Consider the following 14,015-nt stretch of genomic DNA (forward strand, 5'->3'; position numbering starts at 1 on the left):
TACCATTTCAGGCATGAATTTCAACATCTCCACCAAATCTGTCACCAAAATTGCTATGTTAAAATTAAATCCCCCTCTCCCCCGCCATGGTTATCTATTAATGGTGGCATGATAAAGCCATAAGCCAAAAAGTAAAAGAAAGAAGCAATAGGAACTATGTAATCTTTACTTTTAATAAACATTCATCAGGTAGTTTACCTGTAATCTTACCTTAAGTTTCATCAGGGTTTATAGTTAATATCTGGGTTAGTTATTAGTCATCATGACGGTAAGTGCTTACAAGAACTAACTCTGTAAACCTTTTCATACCATTTCAGGTATAATTTGGGTGACTACAGTGGGGAGATCATGTCTGAGGTCATGGCTCAGAGGCAGCCAGTGAAGCCCACATACACCATCCCCCTCATCCCCATCGCCAACAGCAGTCAGTTCAAACACCAGGAGGCGATGGACGTGAAGGAATTTAAAGTTAATAAGGTGATCAGAATGTTTTTGATTTTTATCATTAGAATCAGAGTAAAAAGGAGAAATTTGTTTATAAACCCTACCATGAAAGCCAGCTTTTGATTTAAGACTGGCCTATAGCAGTAGAAATTGTAAAGAGAGATACCTTATAGTTTCATTAACTTTTCTTTAAAAACCATAATGCTATAAACCTCATAAAGCTTGATATAAATACTTAGCATATTTACACAAACATTATACTCGCCATGATCCGTTTCTTCCTACCAAATACCACTTTTGCCTCTGATCTTCCTTGCCTGTTGCCTCCACCTCAAATTCATATCTCTCCTCACCTCTGCCCTCACCTGCCATGTGTATTTCTAATGTGCAACTGTATTCATCACTCGTGCCTATGTATTTTATCCCTGAGTTGTTTCCCGCTTTAGTGCTTTCATATCTTTATCCTCTAAAACTGCTCACCATTTGCTTTCATTGTAGAGCTAGCAAGTCTTTACTACTCTTTATTTTTTTAATACCTCAGTACTATGGATTTGTTTTCACTATGTTAACAGTTATCTGAAGTTTGCTTTGTGTATATGTTTTCATTATTACTTTCCCAGTGTTGATTTGTTAATTCTTTAGGATGAAGACTAACTAAAAGTTCCTTTTAAAAAATTCTCTCCTGGAATTTTTGTAGAAAGTTAAGAAAAAGATACAGAAGCCAGCAGTAAATACTAATTGTAGTTAAAGGATTTCAGGAGAACTTCTCTTCTTTTACTTTAATAGAAACAAAGTATTTTATGATCATGTTTAGGTTGTAGGAACATATTCATGTTTTCACAGAGAACGACCTCTAAGACTTACATTAGAAAATGACAAAACGTAAGAGTCTTATAACTCCTATGAGTCCATGTTAGCAGTAAACTTATTTTAAAACTTCCCCCAAACTTTGAGTTTGTTGACCGTGATTTCTGGTGTTTAATTCATGACTATTGCAGCAAGATAAGGCCGATCTTATCCGACCTAAACGTAAATATGAAAAGAAGCCCAAAGTCTTACCTTCGTCTGCTGCTGCTGCTCCTCAACAGGCCAGCCCCACCACGCTGCCGGTTTTCAACGCTAAAGACCTGAACCAGTATGACTTCCCCAGCTCGGACGAAGAGCCTCTCTCCCAGGTGAGTGCAAGGATTTTCTGTGAACAAGATGAGGAACATAGGAAGGCACACAATCTGACGCACTACCTTTTATTTAAAGGTTCTGTCTGGTTCTTCAGAAGCTGAGGAAGAGAATGATCCCGATGGCCCTTTTGCTTTCCGAAGGAAAGCAGGCTGTCAGTACTATGCTGTAAGTGTGGATTGTCTTTGTAAATAACAAGCAGTTTACCTTTAGTTGACAAAAAATAAATAACAATTCGGATTTTTCTTTTTAAGCCTCACTTAGACCAAACTGGCAACTGGCCTTGGACTAGTCCTAGCAACGGAGGAATAGGGGATGTGCGATACCGATACTGCCTGACCACCCTGACTGTGCCCCAGCGGTGCATCGGATTTGCACGAAGACGGGTTGGGCGCGGTGGAAGGTGAGGCATCTCTGCTCCTAGCAGAGGGATGTCTTAGATGTGGGTGATGGAAAGTTTAAAATGAGGTGATCCTTCCAAAGAGCTCATTTGTTCCCACCTGCTCTTAACTGTTTTTTGTTGTGTTTTTTTTTTTTTGACTAAGATACTTGGCCACTTTGTTACCTGTTACACAACAGTAGCTTTTAATGCATAACTAGTGGTTCCCTAATGGATCTGCTTTTCTTCTCAAAATTGAAAACCTCAGATATCCGTCCTCAGAGGTAGATGAAAACAAGTGTACATCATGATTATGTAAATTCTATGACATTAAAAAAATGTCATGTCCGACTCTTTGTGACCCCATGGACTATACAGTCCATGGAATTCTCCAGGCCAGAAAAACTGGAGTGGGTAACCTTTCCCTTCTCTGGAGGATCTTCCCAACCCAGGGATCAAACCCTGGTCTCCTGCATTACAGGCAGATTCTTTACCAGCTGAGCCACAAGGGAAGCCCAAGAATAGTGGAGTGGGTAGCCTATCCCTTCTCCAGCAGATCTTCCCAACCCAGGGATCGAACCGGGGTCTCCTGCATTGCAGGTGGATTCTTTACCAACTGAGCTATTAGGGAAGCCCATATGACATTAAAGAAATTACCCAAAATTATTTTAGGCATTCTGGGAGATACTGAGAAAAAGGATTAAATAGGCTAAGAAATGTCGTATAACTAGTACACTGAGTTAACTCATCAGAGGAAAGGCTCCTGGCTCCATGCGGGACCTGATCTTGACCTCAGCTTGTCAGGACACCTGCCTTTGTCTAGACCTGATGGAGTCCTTGATGCTCTGGAGGTCTTTAGGTGAGAAGTTGTGTGGGGAGGGGAGGGATTGCCAAACACATGAAAGCGAAGGAAAAGAAAGACTCGTGTGGTATTAGTGAAAAAAAATTAAAAGGCAAAACAGATCAAGCTGCCTTCAGGAAGAAACCTAAGGGTCTGATTTACAGTAAATTAATGACTTACACATGTTTCTTTCATTTTTGATCTTAATTGCAGTTGTTATCACTTCATCAGTTTAGAATTATCCAGTTAAGACACATTTTATTGAGTGCTTTTTCAACCTCATCATTAGTAGTGAAAGTTCTCTATGTTGGCTATATTTTATTCTATACTAGCATTAGTTAGTGTTAGCATTTTAAGATGGATTCATTTATAAAGTTTATATAAATAAAGTAAAAATAAATCCTCTCGAGTGGTGACTTCAAATATTTTGTCTGTAAGAAATTTTAATAGTGTAAAATATCCAAAGATCACATACTTTTATTGTTTTTCTCGTACCTACTCCCTCAAAAAAATTTTTTTTTGCTTAAGGAACAGATACGTTAGCAATGCTTCATAAATGTTTTGGTGCTTTGTAATGGAAGTGAAAGATCAAATTATCTTGTATGGTGACAGTAACATATTGTTAGAAGGCTTTCTGTTGTAAGTTGGATAGCTTACTTTATTCTTCAAGGTGGAGTACTTTCTTCTCTAATCGAACCATTAAAAAGTGAAAGAACCTTAACAGAAATTGAGAGTTTAGCCTACGGAGCCAAATACTGAAATAATCAAATTTATAGCTTTTAAATATTTGCTATGAGATGGCTTTGAGGGACTTGGGGAGGGGAGAGAAAAAAAACTCTTGTGTAAATTCTGAATAGCTGTTCTACATACATTTTCTGACTGATTTTTATCAGGGTCTTACTGGACAGAGCGCACTCAGACTACGACGGCGTGTTTCGCCATCTGGATCTGGACATGCTTTCCTCACCACAACATTCTCCAGTCAATCAGTCTGCCAATACCTCAGAAACAAATACCTCGGACAAATCTTTCTCTAAAGACCTCAGTCAGATACTCGTCAATATCAAATCATGTAGATGGCGGCATTTTAGGCCTCGGACACCATCCCTACATGACAGTGACAATGATGAACTCTCCTGTCGAAAACTGTATAGGAGTGTAAATCGAACAGGCACAGCACAACCCGGGACCCAGACATGCAGTACCTCTACGCAAAGCAAAAGCAGCAGCGGTTCAGCACACTTTGGTACGTTCATTCGTTTTGATGTGCGTCTCTGTAGAAGCCTCGGGTTCATCAGTTTTGGGAATATGTGGTCTGTTATTCTTACAGCTAAAAGTCCCCTTCTCTTAAAATATATTTTTTTAAAATCTAGGTTTAAGAATTTATTTGAATCCCAATTGTGCATGTGTCTTCATTTAAACATTTCTGCACACCCAAGAATTTTAGTGCTGTTTATAATGTATGGCATTTGTTTCCTGTTGCACTTCGTGAACCACCAAGAGTCAGCTATTATATTTTCAAATAATATGGAAAGAAAATGGACCGTAAATTGATAGTGGATACTTCTCTGGGCTTTTACTAGACTGCTTTAAAGTAAGCCAGCAACTTGATAGATAGGCACTCTTTCTCTGCTGACACAGTAATTCAGAATAATTTATAAGAGGGACACTAACTTTAAGGACATTTAAGGACTTAGGACATCTAAGTTTAAGGATTATTCTAATAATTTGGAAACATTTCAGGTAATATGTACTTTAGCATTATGCCTACACTGTGAAATGGGTCTAATATAAATGCCATCTACTTAAAATATTCCCCAAATTTTAGTTTTCTATTTTAAAGCAAATGCCAGTTGTTTGAGGCATGTAGATTATAGAAATTCACTGTTAAAGTTGTTACTGCAGATATTTATAAAGATAATTTAAATACAGATTTTGAAAGGGCTAATAAAGATAATTTAATCTGTCCCCCTAATTATCTGGTAAGGCTATGGTTAAACCTAAGAAACATGAAAATGTGCCTCATTACCTTCAGAAAAGGTTCCATAAATTAATATTCTTTGTGATTAGTAATAAAGTACTTCTATGAAAGGGAAGTCTTTCAGCTCATAAGAAATATAAACCCATTTCAGAAATCAAGTAGAAGATAATCTAAATTATTCTGAGGCCTACCTAACAGATTACTTGCAATCCCATTAATTTTGGAGTCTATATCATGAAGATTCAGTTTCTCTCTGCTTTTATAGTCTTAAAAGTCAAAAGGATTTTTCAGCATGAAGGTCTTATATGGTATGAGTGTAGAGATTTTAATAGTATAAACTTATGCTTCCCTGATAAAGATTAAGTTGTTTAAAATTCTTTGGGACTAGATGTAGAAAACTGGCTTGTTGGACCAATTTCTTATCTTCTCCACTTCTTTAAGTTGTATAACTATCCTAAGGATCTTATATGATCTTTTTCACATAAATTGTTTTGCTATACTACTTAAGTGAGCATTGATAGTGTAACACTTACTTGATTTATGTTTGCCAATGAATGTTAAAAGATGAATATGGAACAGTAGTATTACTGAAAATTTAGCTGAAAAAATCTTTAATAACTGTGTAATTTTCTTTTCCATTATTTCCTTCCCCCTATATATGTGATCAGATTAAATGGGTGGGTTTATCATTTGTTTTCTCTTGCACTTAATTCTCAGTTTTCCCATAAATTTCCTAGATCTTTCTGTATACTTACAGAATTGCTTTAGGGTAACACTTTATTCTTTCATGTTTGTGAATATTCCAGAAACCTAAAGCTTTTTGCTGTTAAGTATATAACAGTGAACTCATGTCATGTGTACCTTTAACTTCATTTAATTCCCCTGGAGAAAAAAAACCTTTAGCAGTTCAGCTGTTACAGAGGATTCTAAGTACAGTTGAACTAGAAGCGTGAGCCACTCTGGGAATGAGGGAAGTGAGTCTGTTACGGCTCCTTCTGCAGCATCAGTGCCTGCATTGCTACCTCAGCCTCTGTTAAGATCTCATCTCGTTTGATGTAGTTTTAAAGAAGTTTTTTTTTTTCATTTGTCATAGCCCCTAAATGCAAACGTAACTACTCTGTCTGGAATTCAGCCACAGAAACTCTGATCTAGTCTGATGCCAGAGGAAAAACTGGCTGTGTTGGACTTACTGAAAGAAGGAGATGGACTCATCATGTTACTTGCTAAACGAGTTTTTTTAGGGTTAATATTTACCACACTGACTTTAGACCTTACCCAGTCATTATGTGACATACGAGTCAGCTGATACACTTGCCTGCTATTTTAAGCCAAATACGTGGGTATCAGTTTAGCCACTTTTTATTATTCTATCATTGTTTTAAATATTAATATTTATATGTGTGCTGTGACAGAGTAATGCCCTCTGGACTGATTACCCCTTTTCTAAATAATCCTCTAGAAGTGCCTCTTCTCACTTCCAAATAGGAACTGCATGATGGCATCTGAAGCCCATCGTTCTCAGCACAGGGCGTGCGCTCCAGCACACAGCTTCTGTAGGCAAGCGTCAGAGTCTTTTGCTTGCTTCCCGGTCCTCACCACTTTGCATAGCTGTGCAGCCAGATGGGTAGTCAGGTGCTAGAGTGCTTGGTCTTCTGAATACGGTACAGCAGGGTGACACCATGTTAGAACTTCTAGGACTAGATTTTAGTACTTAAGGATAAATTGTGTATTTTAAAGTCTTTAGTAAAAAATGTGATTTAGACAATTTTCAAGAATATTTTTCTAATATTTTCATCTACAAAAATGTCTTTGAGGAATTCGCTGGCAGCCCAGTGATTAGGACTTGACACTTTCTCACTGCTGAGGTTCAGTCCCTGCCAGAGCACTAAGATCCCACACGCCATGAGGTGCAGACGAAAGGAAAAAAAACAATCTTTGAAAACTTACTGTTGGTTACATGACTGTTCATTTGCATGTGTTTGAAGGGATAACGGATTCAGATTAATACCTTTTTTCATAATTAGGAAGGACTCTAATTCAGAAAGACTGAAAATAGAAAAGTGATTTTTAAACCACCATTATATATTCATGATTTGAATTCCTATTTCTCAGTGAAATTTTATCAGCATTTTAAGTCATTTTTCTAAACTCCCATATCTGCAGGATAGATTTATTTTCGTAAGTCAATGGGAAATTTGTAGCTAGATTGATAGTTTCTAAGTCTCCATATCTGTAGCTTACTCAGCAGCACAGTTTACTTCTATTTGTAGCATTAAAAAATTTTTTTTAGATTTCCATTGGAGTATAGTTGATTTACAGTGTTGTGTTAGTTTCTGCTGTACAGCAAACAATGTTATACATATATGAATACATCTATCTACTCTTTTTTAGATTCTTTTCCCATATAGGTCATTATGGAGTGTTGAGTAGAGTTTTCTGTGCTGTGCAGTAGTAGGCCCTTATTAGTTAGCGTAAAATTTTAATCTTATTGTAGGACAGTAACTAGATTTGAATACTGAATGTTTTCATTGCTAGATTTTTTAAGTTTGTAGAACCTTATCCTTATCCAAATATGTTTCAAAATTCAGAATTACTTGCTCAGCAGAGTCTAGGGTGGTGCCCATAGTAAAATACATTAACAGTCCTACAGTTGTGTAGTGAAGCGCGAGAATAGTCACACTCAGTGGCAGGTTTGACCACAAAGAATCTCGTGTTCAAGACGTTTGCAGCCAGATGAATTCAGGTTTGGTTGTAGTTTGTTACCAAATGAATTACAACAAATTTTTGTTTTCAGATTGGGTATTTTAGATAACTGATAAGTGCTTGTGACCTCCATACTATAAATTCAAGCTTACTGATTAAGGGGTCATATTGTAATACTGTGTGGAGTCATTTCAGATATGTTTATTTCTTTAAAGTGACCTCTCTTTCTTGCATTAAAATAATTTTCTGCTTTATATTGCTCAAAGAAATTTCTAATTGATGAGTATCTTTTAAAATAGATGTTTGGGTTTGTTTGTTTGTTTTTAAAACACAGTGTATATTCTGGTAACCTAGAATCCATCACCTCAGACTGAATTTTCAAATTTTAAAATTGTTTCCTTTTTGAAATTATCTGTCACTCTCCCCATACCTCCCCCGATTATTCCATTGATCTGCTCCAGCTATAGGAATGTGACTTAAAGACCAGCAGCCTGAATGCCAGACTGTTCCAGGGCTGGTATACCTGGCACATGATAGTTCTTTGCATAAGAAGTGCATTCATGAAGTTTTAGATTATTTCATCTAAATTCCTACCCTGAGAGAATTCTTAGAACCTACCCAAATGGTGGTGGTTTCTGGGCTCTGCAAGCATGATGCACACTGTTGCTACATAAAACGTCTGATTGTTTTTTGTAAATGATATTAAATCTAAAACAAACTTTTGTCTATTTCTTTCTATATTTAAAATCTCATTGGTTTCGGGGTAGTTTAGCAGTTTCCACTACTAAAATCCTTGTGATCTCAGATGAAAGTTTCTTCATCTTTATTATGAGGTTATAGAGGAAATCACCAAGAAACCCTCCTGATCTAACATTCTTTGGTTCTGTGAAATGATTCTGATTCTAGGTTTGGTGATCTGTTCACCAGACCAGCTTGTCCCTCTTCGTGTGGATTGTAAACTTGACTACCACACCATATCTAGAGGTAGACATACCACCTAAAACCTTTAGATAGAGGTTTAGGGAAATATGGTCATTTTGGTTTATTTTCACTTAGAATTTGATTAGGCTTTGAATTATAATGGCATCCAAGGTCATCTTAGTTTCCTGTGTAAGGAACAATGTGAAACCCAGTTCAGCTTTTATTTGCCCAGTTATTACCTGACCTTTGTCCAAGCTTTCCTTACTCATTCATACAGCCTTTTGGATTGGAATTGTTATTTTTCAGAAGAAGTCTAAAACCCTTTAGCATGTTATATCTTGAAAAGGACTTTAATGATCACCTGATTTAGTACTTGTATATTTTAGATAAACATACTGAGCTCCAGAAGATTAAGTAATTTCCTTAGGTGTACTCAGCTAATTATGATAGAGCTGAGAATGAAAGAAAAATCAGGATCTCTTGGCCCCTAGACCCATGTTTTTTTACTACCATCACTTCTGACGTATGTTACTCTGCATTTCTTCTAGAATATATCAGAATGTCCAGGGAAATTTTTATAACTACACTCTGGATTATAGAGCTATGTAAGAAATAGCTAACAGGGATCTAAAATCACAGTGAGTGTTAGTGATCTAAAGTGTTAGTTGCATTTTTTTAAATTTCTAGATCTGTATTAGGAAGTTAACAGTTGTTTAAAAAATGAAATTCACAAAACCCTCAGAGACTGAGGACTGAAACGTTGATTTAAATAGGGTAAAATATTTGGAACCTTTATTGAAATTGATTTTAACTCAGTATTGCTGATTTTAACTCAATATTGCTAATTTTAAGTCACAAACACCAGCAAAGTTCTGCAAAAGAATATTTTCATTCATATAAATGGAGTTCTAAACACAGATCTATTCTACGGTGAGTGCTAAATTATTGTTTTTTAGGTGTGTAATGACGTGACCTTCCAGTTATGGTCTTTTTTTTTTTTTTTTCAAGTTTATTAAGCATCTCCTACCAGGAAATTCAAGATTTAGGCAACTCACTCAAGCTTAGGAAATTAAAGTAAAAGTTGCAAAAACATATTAGCAGTACTTAAATTGTCTTTTTGGCATTAAGCAGTTTCTTTTTATGAAATTTTTTAAGCATAAAGATAAATATTATGTTAATTATAATCTGTTTCAAGGCAGCCTTATTTTTAAAAAAATTTTTTTAAGTTCTGATTTAACTTATTTCTGTTATATGGAAATGGTCATTTTGACAGAAACTTGCTTTTATGTCACTATTTATGGATTATCCTTTTTATCAATTAAAAAATGTATTTATCAATAAAAAAAGAATTTTTCCTGCAGAGTTCAGATCTGAGGATTACCAACATAGTAGGAAGAAAAACAGGGCTTCCCTAGTGGCTCAGTTGTGAAGAATCCACCTGCCAATCAGGAGATAATGGGTTCAGTCTCTGGGCCGGGAAGATCCCCTAGATAAGGAAATGGCAACCCACTCCAGTATTCTTGCCTGGGAAATCCTGTGGACACAGGAGCCTGGGGACACAGCCCATGGGGTCCTGTGGACACAGTCCATGGGGTCGCAAAAGAATCCAGTATGACTGACTACATAACAAGGAGAAGAAACTCATCAAAGGACATATATCAACTAAACAGATTTGTAACACCAAACATAGGAAAATGAATGGTAGAGTTTTTCCAACAAATGATTTTTTGCCTTTGTAACCCAGGGAATTAGTTCAGCTCAAGTATAAAAGTCTGTGTAAGTACTAGCAACTTCAGAGGTTTTCTGAAATATTATGTCACAATTTTCTGATTTGTTTAAAATATGGTAGAATGTCTACCTAACTTCTAGCTAAGTATTTTCTAGTTGTCCTAGGCAGAAACTCTGCCCCAGAGGATAAAGATTCTCATGAGTTATAAGTGAAAATTGCAAAATTTGATGATGTAATATTCTAAATAAATTATCAAAACATCTTTAAAGATGACAAATCAGTTGACAGTATTTTGAAGACATTAAACCTTAGATTGAGGGAATGTGCATGGTTTATAGATTCCCTAGTGACTGAGGATGCATGCTAACCCTTTTTTTTCTGTTCTGAAATAATTCTTACCCAAACACCACAGGCTTCTTAAAGAAGCCTTAAAGTCAGATGTTGTGATTGTATGTACGTTTTTTTCTTTTTTTTTTTTTTAATTGGCAAAAAAAAAAAAGAAAAAGGTTTTCCTTTTTAAAAACTGCACACACTTTTTGGGGGGGTAATAAATGAACATTTTTTTGTTTGTTTTTTTTAGAACTGAGCTCTCCATAGACAAACATAAGTAGCATAACACAGTGTCTTTCCTCAGACATCATTCTGTACAGTAAGCCAACATAAACAACTCCGTTCTTATTGACTGGATTTTTTCCAGGTGGGTTAATTGGGTGGGGAAAATTAATTAACCTTTGGAGCCTCTTTTCTTCCTGTTAAACTTAAAGGATGGGTTCTTTTTTAAAAAAAAAAAAAAAAAGGTAATAAACCAACAACCTTATATTTCATATGGAGGAAATGTTTGTAATGACTAAAATTCAGAACTATGTAGATCAGCTAGTATTTCTGCACAGAATTGCTGGAGATCATCTGAATGGATTAGGACAGTAGTATGAATAAATAAAGACACCAGATGGTAATTATTGGATCTCTTCTTAAGCTCAGTGCAAAGCTGAATTTCCAACATGCGGTTGAAAAAAGCTGGTATTACCTTTTACACTGTCTAGCACAAGTGTCACAGCTTACCAAAAAAGAATGGTTTCAGAGCTTGGGAAGTGAGCACTTCTCTTTGGTATGTGCAACTCAAAGTTTCACTTTATTTCTCTTTAAACTCAAGCCACTCTTGTCAAGCGTGGTTGTAAAAATGCTGAAATTCTCATTCAGAAGTGATCTTTAACAGGATGCTCAAATGCTTTCATTTTGCACAAATTTTTTTAAATGCTTAAATTTGTTTTCATATATTGTAAGTTGCGTGTGATAGCTGTGCATTTCTATAAAGTGTTCTCTCGCTTTATGTTCAGCATTTACAGCCGAACAATACCAGCAACATCAACAGCAGCTGGCACTCATGCAGAAACAGCAGCTTGCACAAATTCAGCAACAGCAAGCAACGAGTAATTCCTCCACCACCATGCCACAGGTGAGGGATTTGTCTGTCTTATGATTATCCCTCATTGTTTCCCACCAGAGTTCATCTCTAATTACCAACTGTTGTCATAGAACCTTGCATCTAACCAGCAGAAAAGTGGCTTTCGCCTGAATCCACATCATAGCCACTCTATACAGGGTTTAGAAACAACATTACAGGTGAGTATAGAAGCTATCACCCTCTGCTTCCTACTGTAAAAAAGTAAAACCTAAAAGCGCAGTCAAATGAGATGGAGACCCTGTCTTCAAGCCTGATCTTGTAGTCTGTGAATGTACCTCTTTAACTTACAGCCCCACCCAGCTCATTATCTGGAGAACTTTTAATTCTTCTTAAAATGTATTAAAAATTATGTTAAAATAACTTCTTTTACTATTAAAAGAAATCACTTTTGAACCTAAAGCATGATAAATATTGGCCATTTAAGCACATTTATAGAACTTAACGGAAGGCTGAGATTTGTGTCTCTAGACATCTGAGAGGAAAATGTCATTTAAAAAATTCAAGGGGCTTCTTAATCTCTAGGCTGAGTTAGGATGTGATCGATGTTTTGTTTCTTCTGTTCTAAAGGGGTAGTTCTGTTACTGTCCCTTGGCTGCCTTTGGTTGTGTATGTATGTGTGTAAGTTTGGTGAAGGAAATTTTGCCTACGCACTTATTCATTATATGAATTTATTCATGCATTGATTCATTGCAAATCACTGAAATGTTTTACTAGTGTGTTTCTTGTCTAACACTTTGTGTTGGAGGTTTACCATTTCCACATTTTAAAGGTTTATTTTGGTAATTCCATGTTATATATTGTCACATAAGATCAAAATCCATAATCCTTGGGACTTCCCTGACAGTCCAGTGGTTAAGACTCCACCTTCCAAGGCAGGGAGTGTTGGTTCAGTCCCTGGGAACTAGGTCCAAAATGCGATGTACAGCAAAAAAGAATTTATTTTTTAAATTTATAATCCTCGGGTTACAAGATGACTTGAACATTAATCAAATTTATGACTGTCAAGAAGATATGAAGATATTTCAGTGGTTTGCCACTTTCGTTTGTATGCAGACTGATTTTGGCATATAGCTGTGTAGCTTTAATACTCGTTGGAAACTAAGTGGTGCTGATTAGCTCTGCTCTGTGTTTTCCTTTGTAGGGTTTTGTGTCCAAGACTTTGGATTCTGCTAGTGCTCAATTTGCTGCTTCTGCTTTGGTGACATCGGAACAACTGATGGGATTCAAGATGAAGGAGGATGTGGTGCTTGGAATTGGGGTGAACGGCGTCCTTCCAGCCTCAGGTAGGGAGAGAGACATGTCAGCAATCGAGATTGTTTTTGTGACGTACTTCAGTAATAAACCAAAAGCAAAGTTGCGGTTGTTCAGCTGCGTCTTTCCTTTTCCCTAGGAGTGTACAAGGGCTTACACCTCAGTAGTACTACACCCACAGCACTTGTCCACACGAGTCCGTCGACGGCAGGGCCGGCTTTGCTGCAGCCTGCAAGCGTGACCCAGACTGCGGGTTCCCACAGTGCGCCGGGTCACCCGGCGACCGCTGCCAACTCCGCCACAACTCAGGTTCTGATTGGGAACAACATTCGATTGACTGTACCTTCATCAGTTGCCACTGTAAACTCTATCACCCCCATAAATGCACGACACATACCTAGGACTTTAAGTGCTGTCCCATCGTCTGCCTTAAAGCTGGCTGCTGCAGCAAACTGTCAAGTCTCCAAGGTCCCGTCGTCATCCTCTGCAGATGCCGTGCCACGGTGAGTGGTTACCGAAGCTCGGGCTGTTTGAAAATAAGAGGTCTAACTTAAGTTCTCTGGCACTGCTCGCTACTTATTTCTTTGTGTTTTTCCTTCTGGTTCTCTGGGGGGTTTTTTGTTTGTTCTTGGCCATGCCTTGTGACTTGTGAGATCTTAGTTCCCTGACCAGGGATTGAACCCGAGTCACAGCAGTGAAAGTGCACACTCGTAACCACTGGACTGCCAGAGAATTCCCTAAGTTTTTTGCTCTTTTCCTTATGTATGTTAAAAACGTATAGATGAGAATGCCTTATTTTTGTAAGAACTAAACAGATAAATGTTGTAATTCCAAACTGCTGAGAATTTGAACTAAATGGCATATAGTGAATATTGCATCTATAACTGGGACATCATTTTCTTTGTATAATAAGAGCTTATAATACTTGCACCTTTTATTCCAACTTTGGATGGAAGGAGTTCTCTGTAGAATGTTTCTTTTGCTTATAAGTTCTTCCACAGCTTTTCAAGTGGACAGAATTGATAGAACCCACCATGGCTAGTCACTAAGCTGCTCTGAATACTGTAAATAATGTAAAAGGGTTACAGTATTCATGCCAGGTCAACTTTTAATCATCATTATTTT

The 14,015-nt window shown here is 37.0% G+C and overlaps 1 protein-coding gene across 4 annotated transcripts in view; it reads left to right on the top strand.

Annotated features, from left to right (window-relative positions):
• EPC1 (enhancer of polycomb homolog 1) overlaps positions 1-14,015 on the top strand; it is a 96,904-nt gene that overhangs the window by 80,138 nt on the left and 2,751 nt on the right. For 3 of the 4 annotated variants that reach the window (XM_055543967.1, XM_055543966.1, XM_055543963.1), the window contains 9 exons: positions 318-477; positions 1,443-1,619; positions 1,699-1,788; positions 1,875-2,023; positions 3,734-4,086; positions 11,512-11,630; positions 11,711-11,797; positions 12,781-12,922; positions 13,030-13,393. In XM_055543967.1, the coding sequence (XP_055399942.1) occupies positions 318-477; positions 1,443-1,619; positions 1,699-1,788; positions 1,875-2,023; positions 3,734-4,086; positions 11,512-11,630; positions 11,711-11,797; positions 12,781-12,922; positions 13,030-13,393 (1,641 nt within the window). The remainder of the gene's footprint in view (positions 1-317; positions 478-1,442; positions 1,620-1,698; positions 1,789-1,874; positions 2,024-3,733; positions 4,087-11,511; positions 11,631-11,710; positions 11,798-12,780; positions 12,923-13,029; positions 13,394-14,015) is intronic. The other variant, XM_055543964.1, reaches the window with a different exon arrangement.

Source organism: Bubalus kerabau, chromosome 13 (assembly GCF_029407905.1).
Source record: "Bubalus kerabau isolate K-KA32 ecotype Philippines breed swamp buffalo chromosome 13, PCC_UOA_SB_1v2, whole genome shotgun sequence".
In the NCBI taxonomy this organism is placed as follows: domain Eukaryota; kingdom Metazoa; phylum Chordata; class Mammalia; order Artiodactyla; family Bovidae; genus Bubalus; species Bubalus kerabau.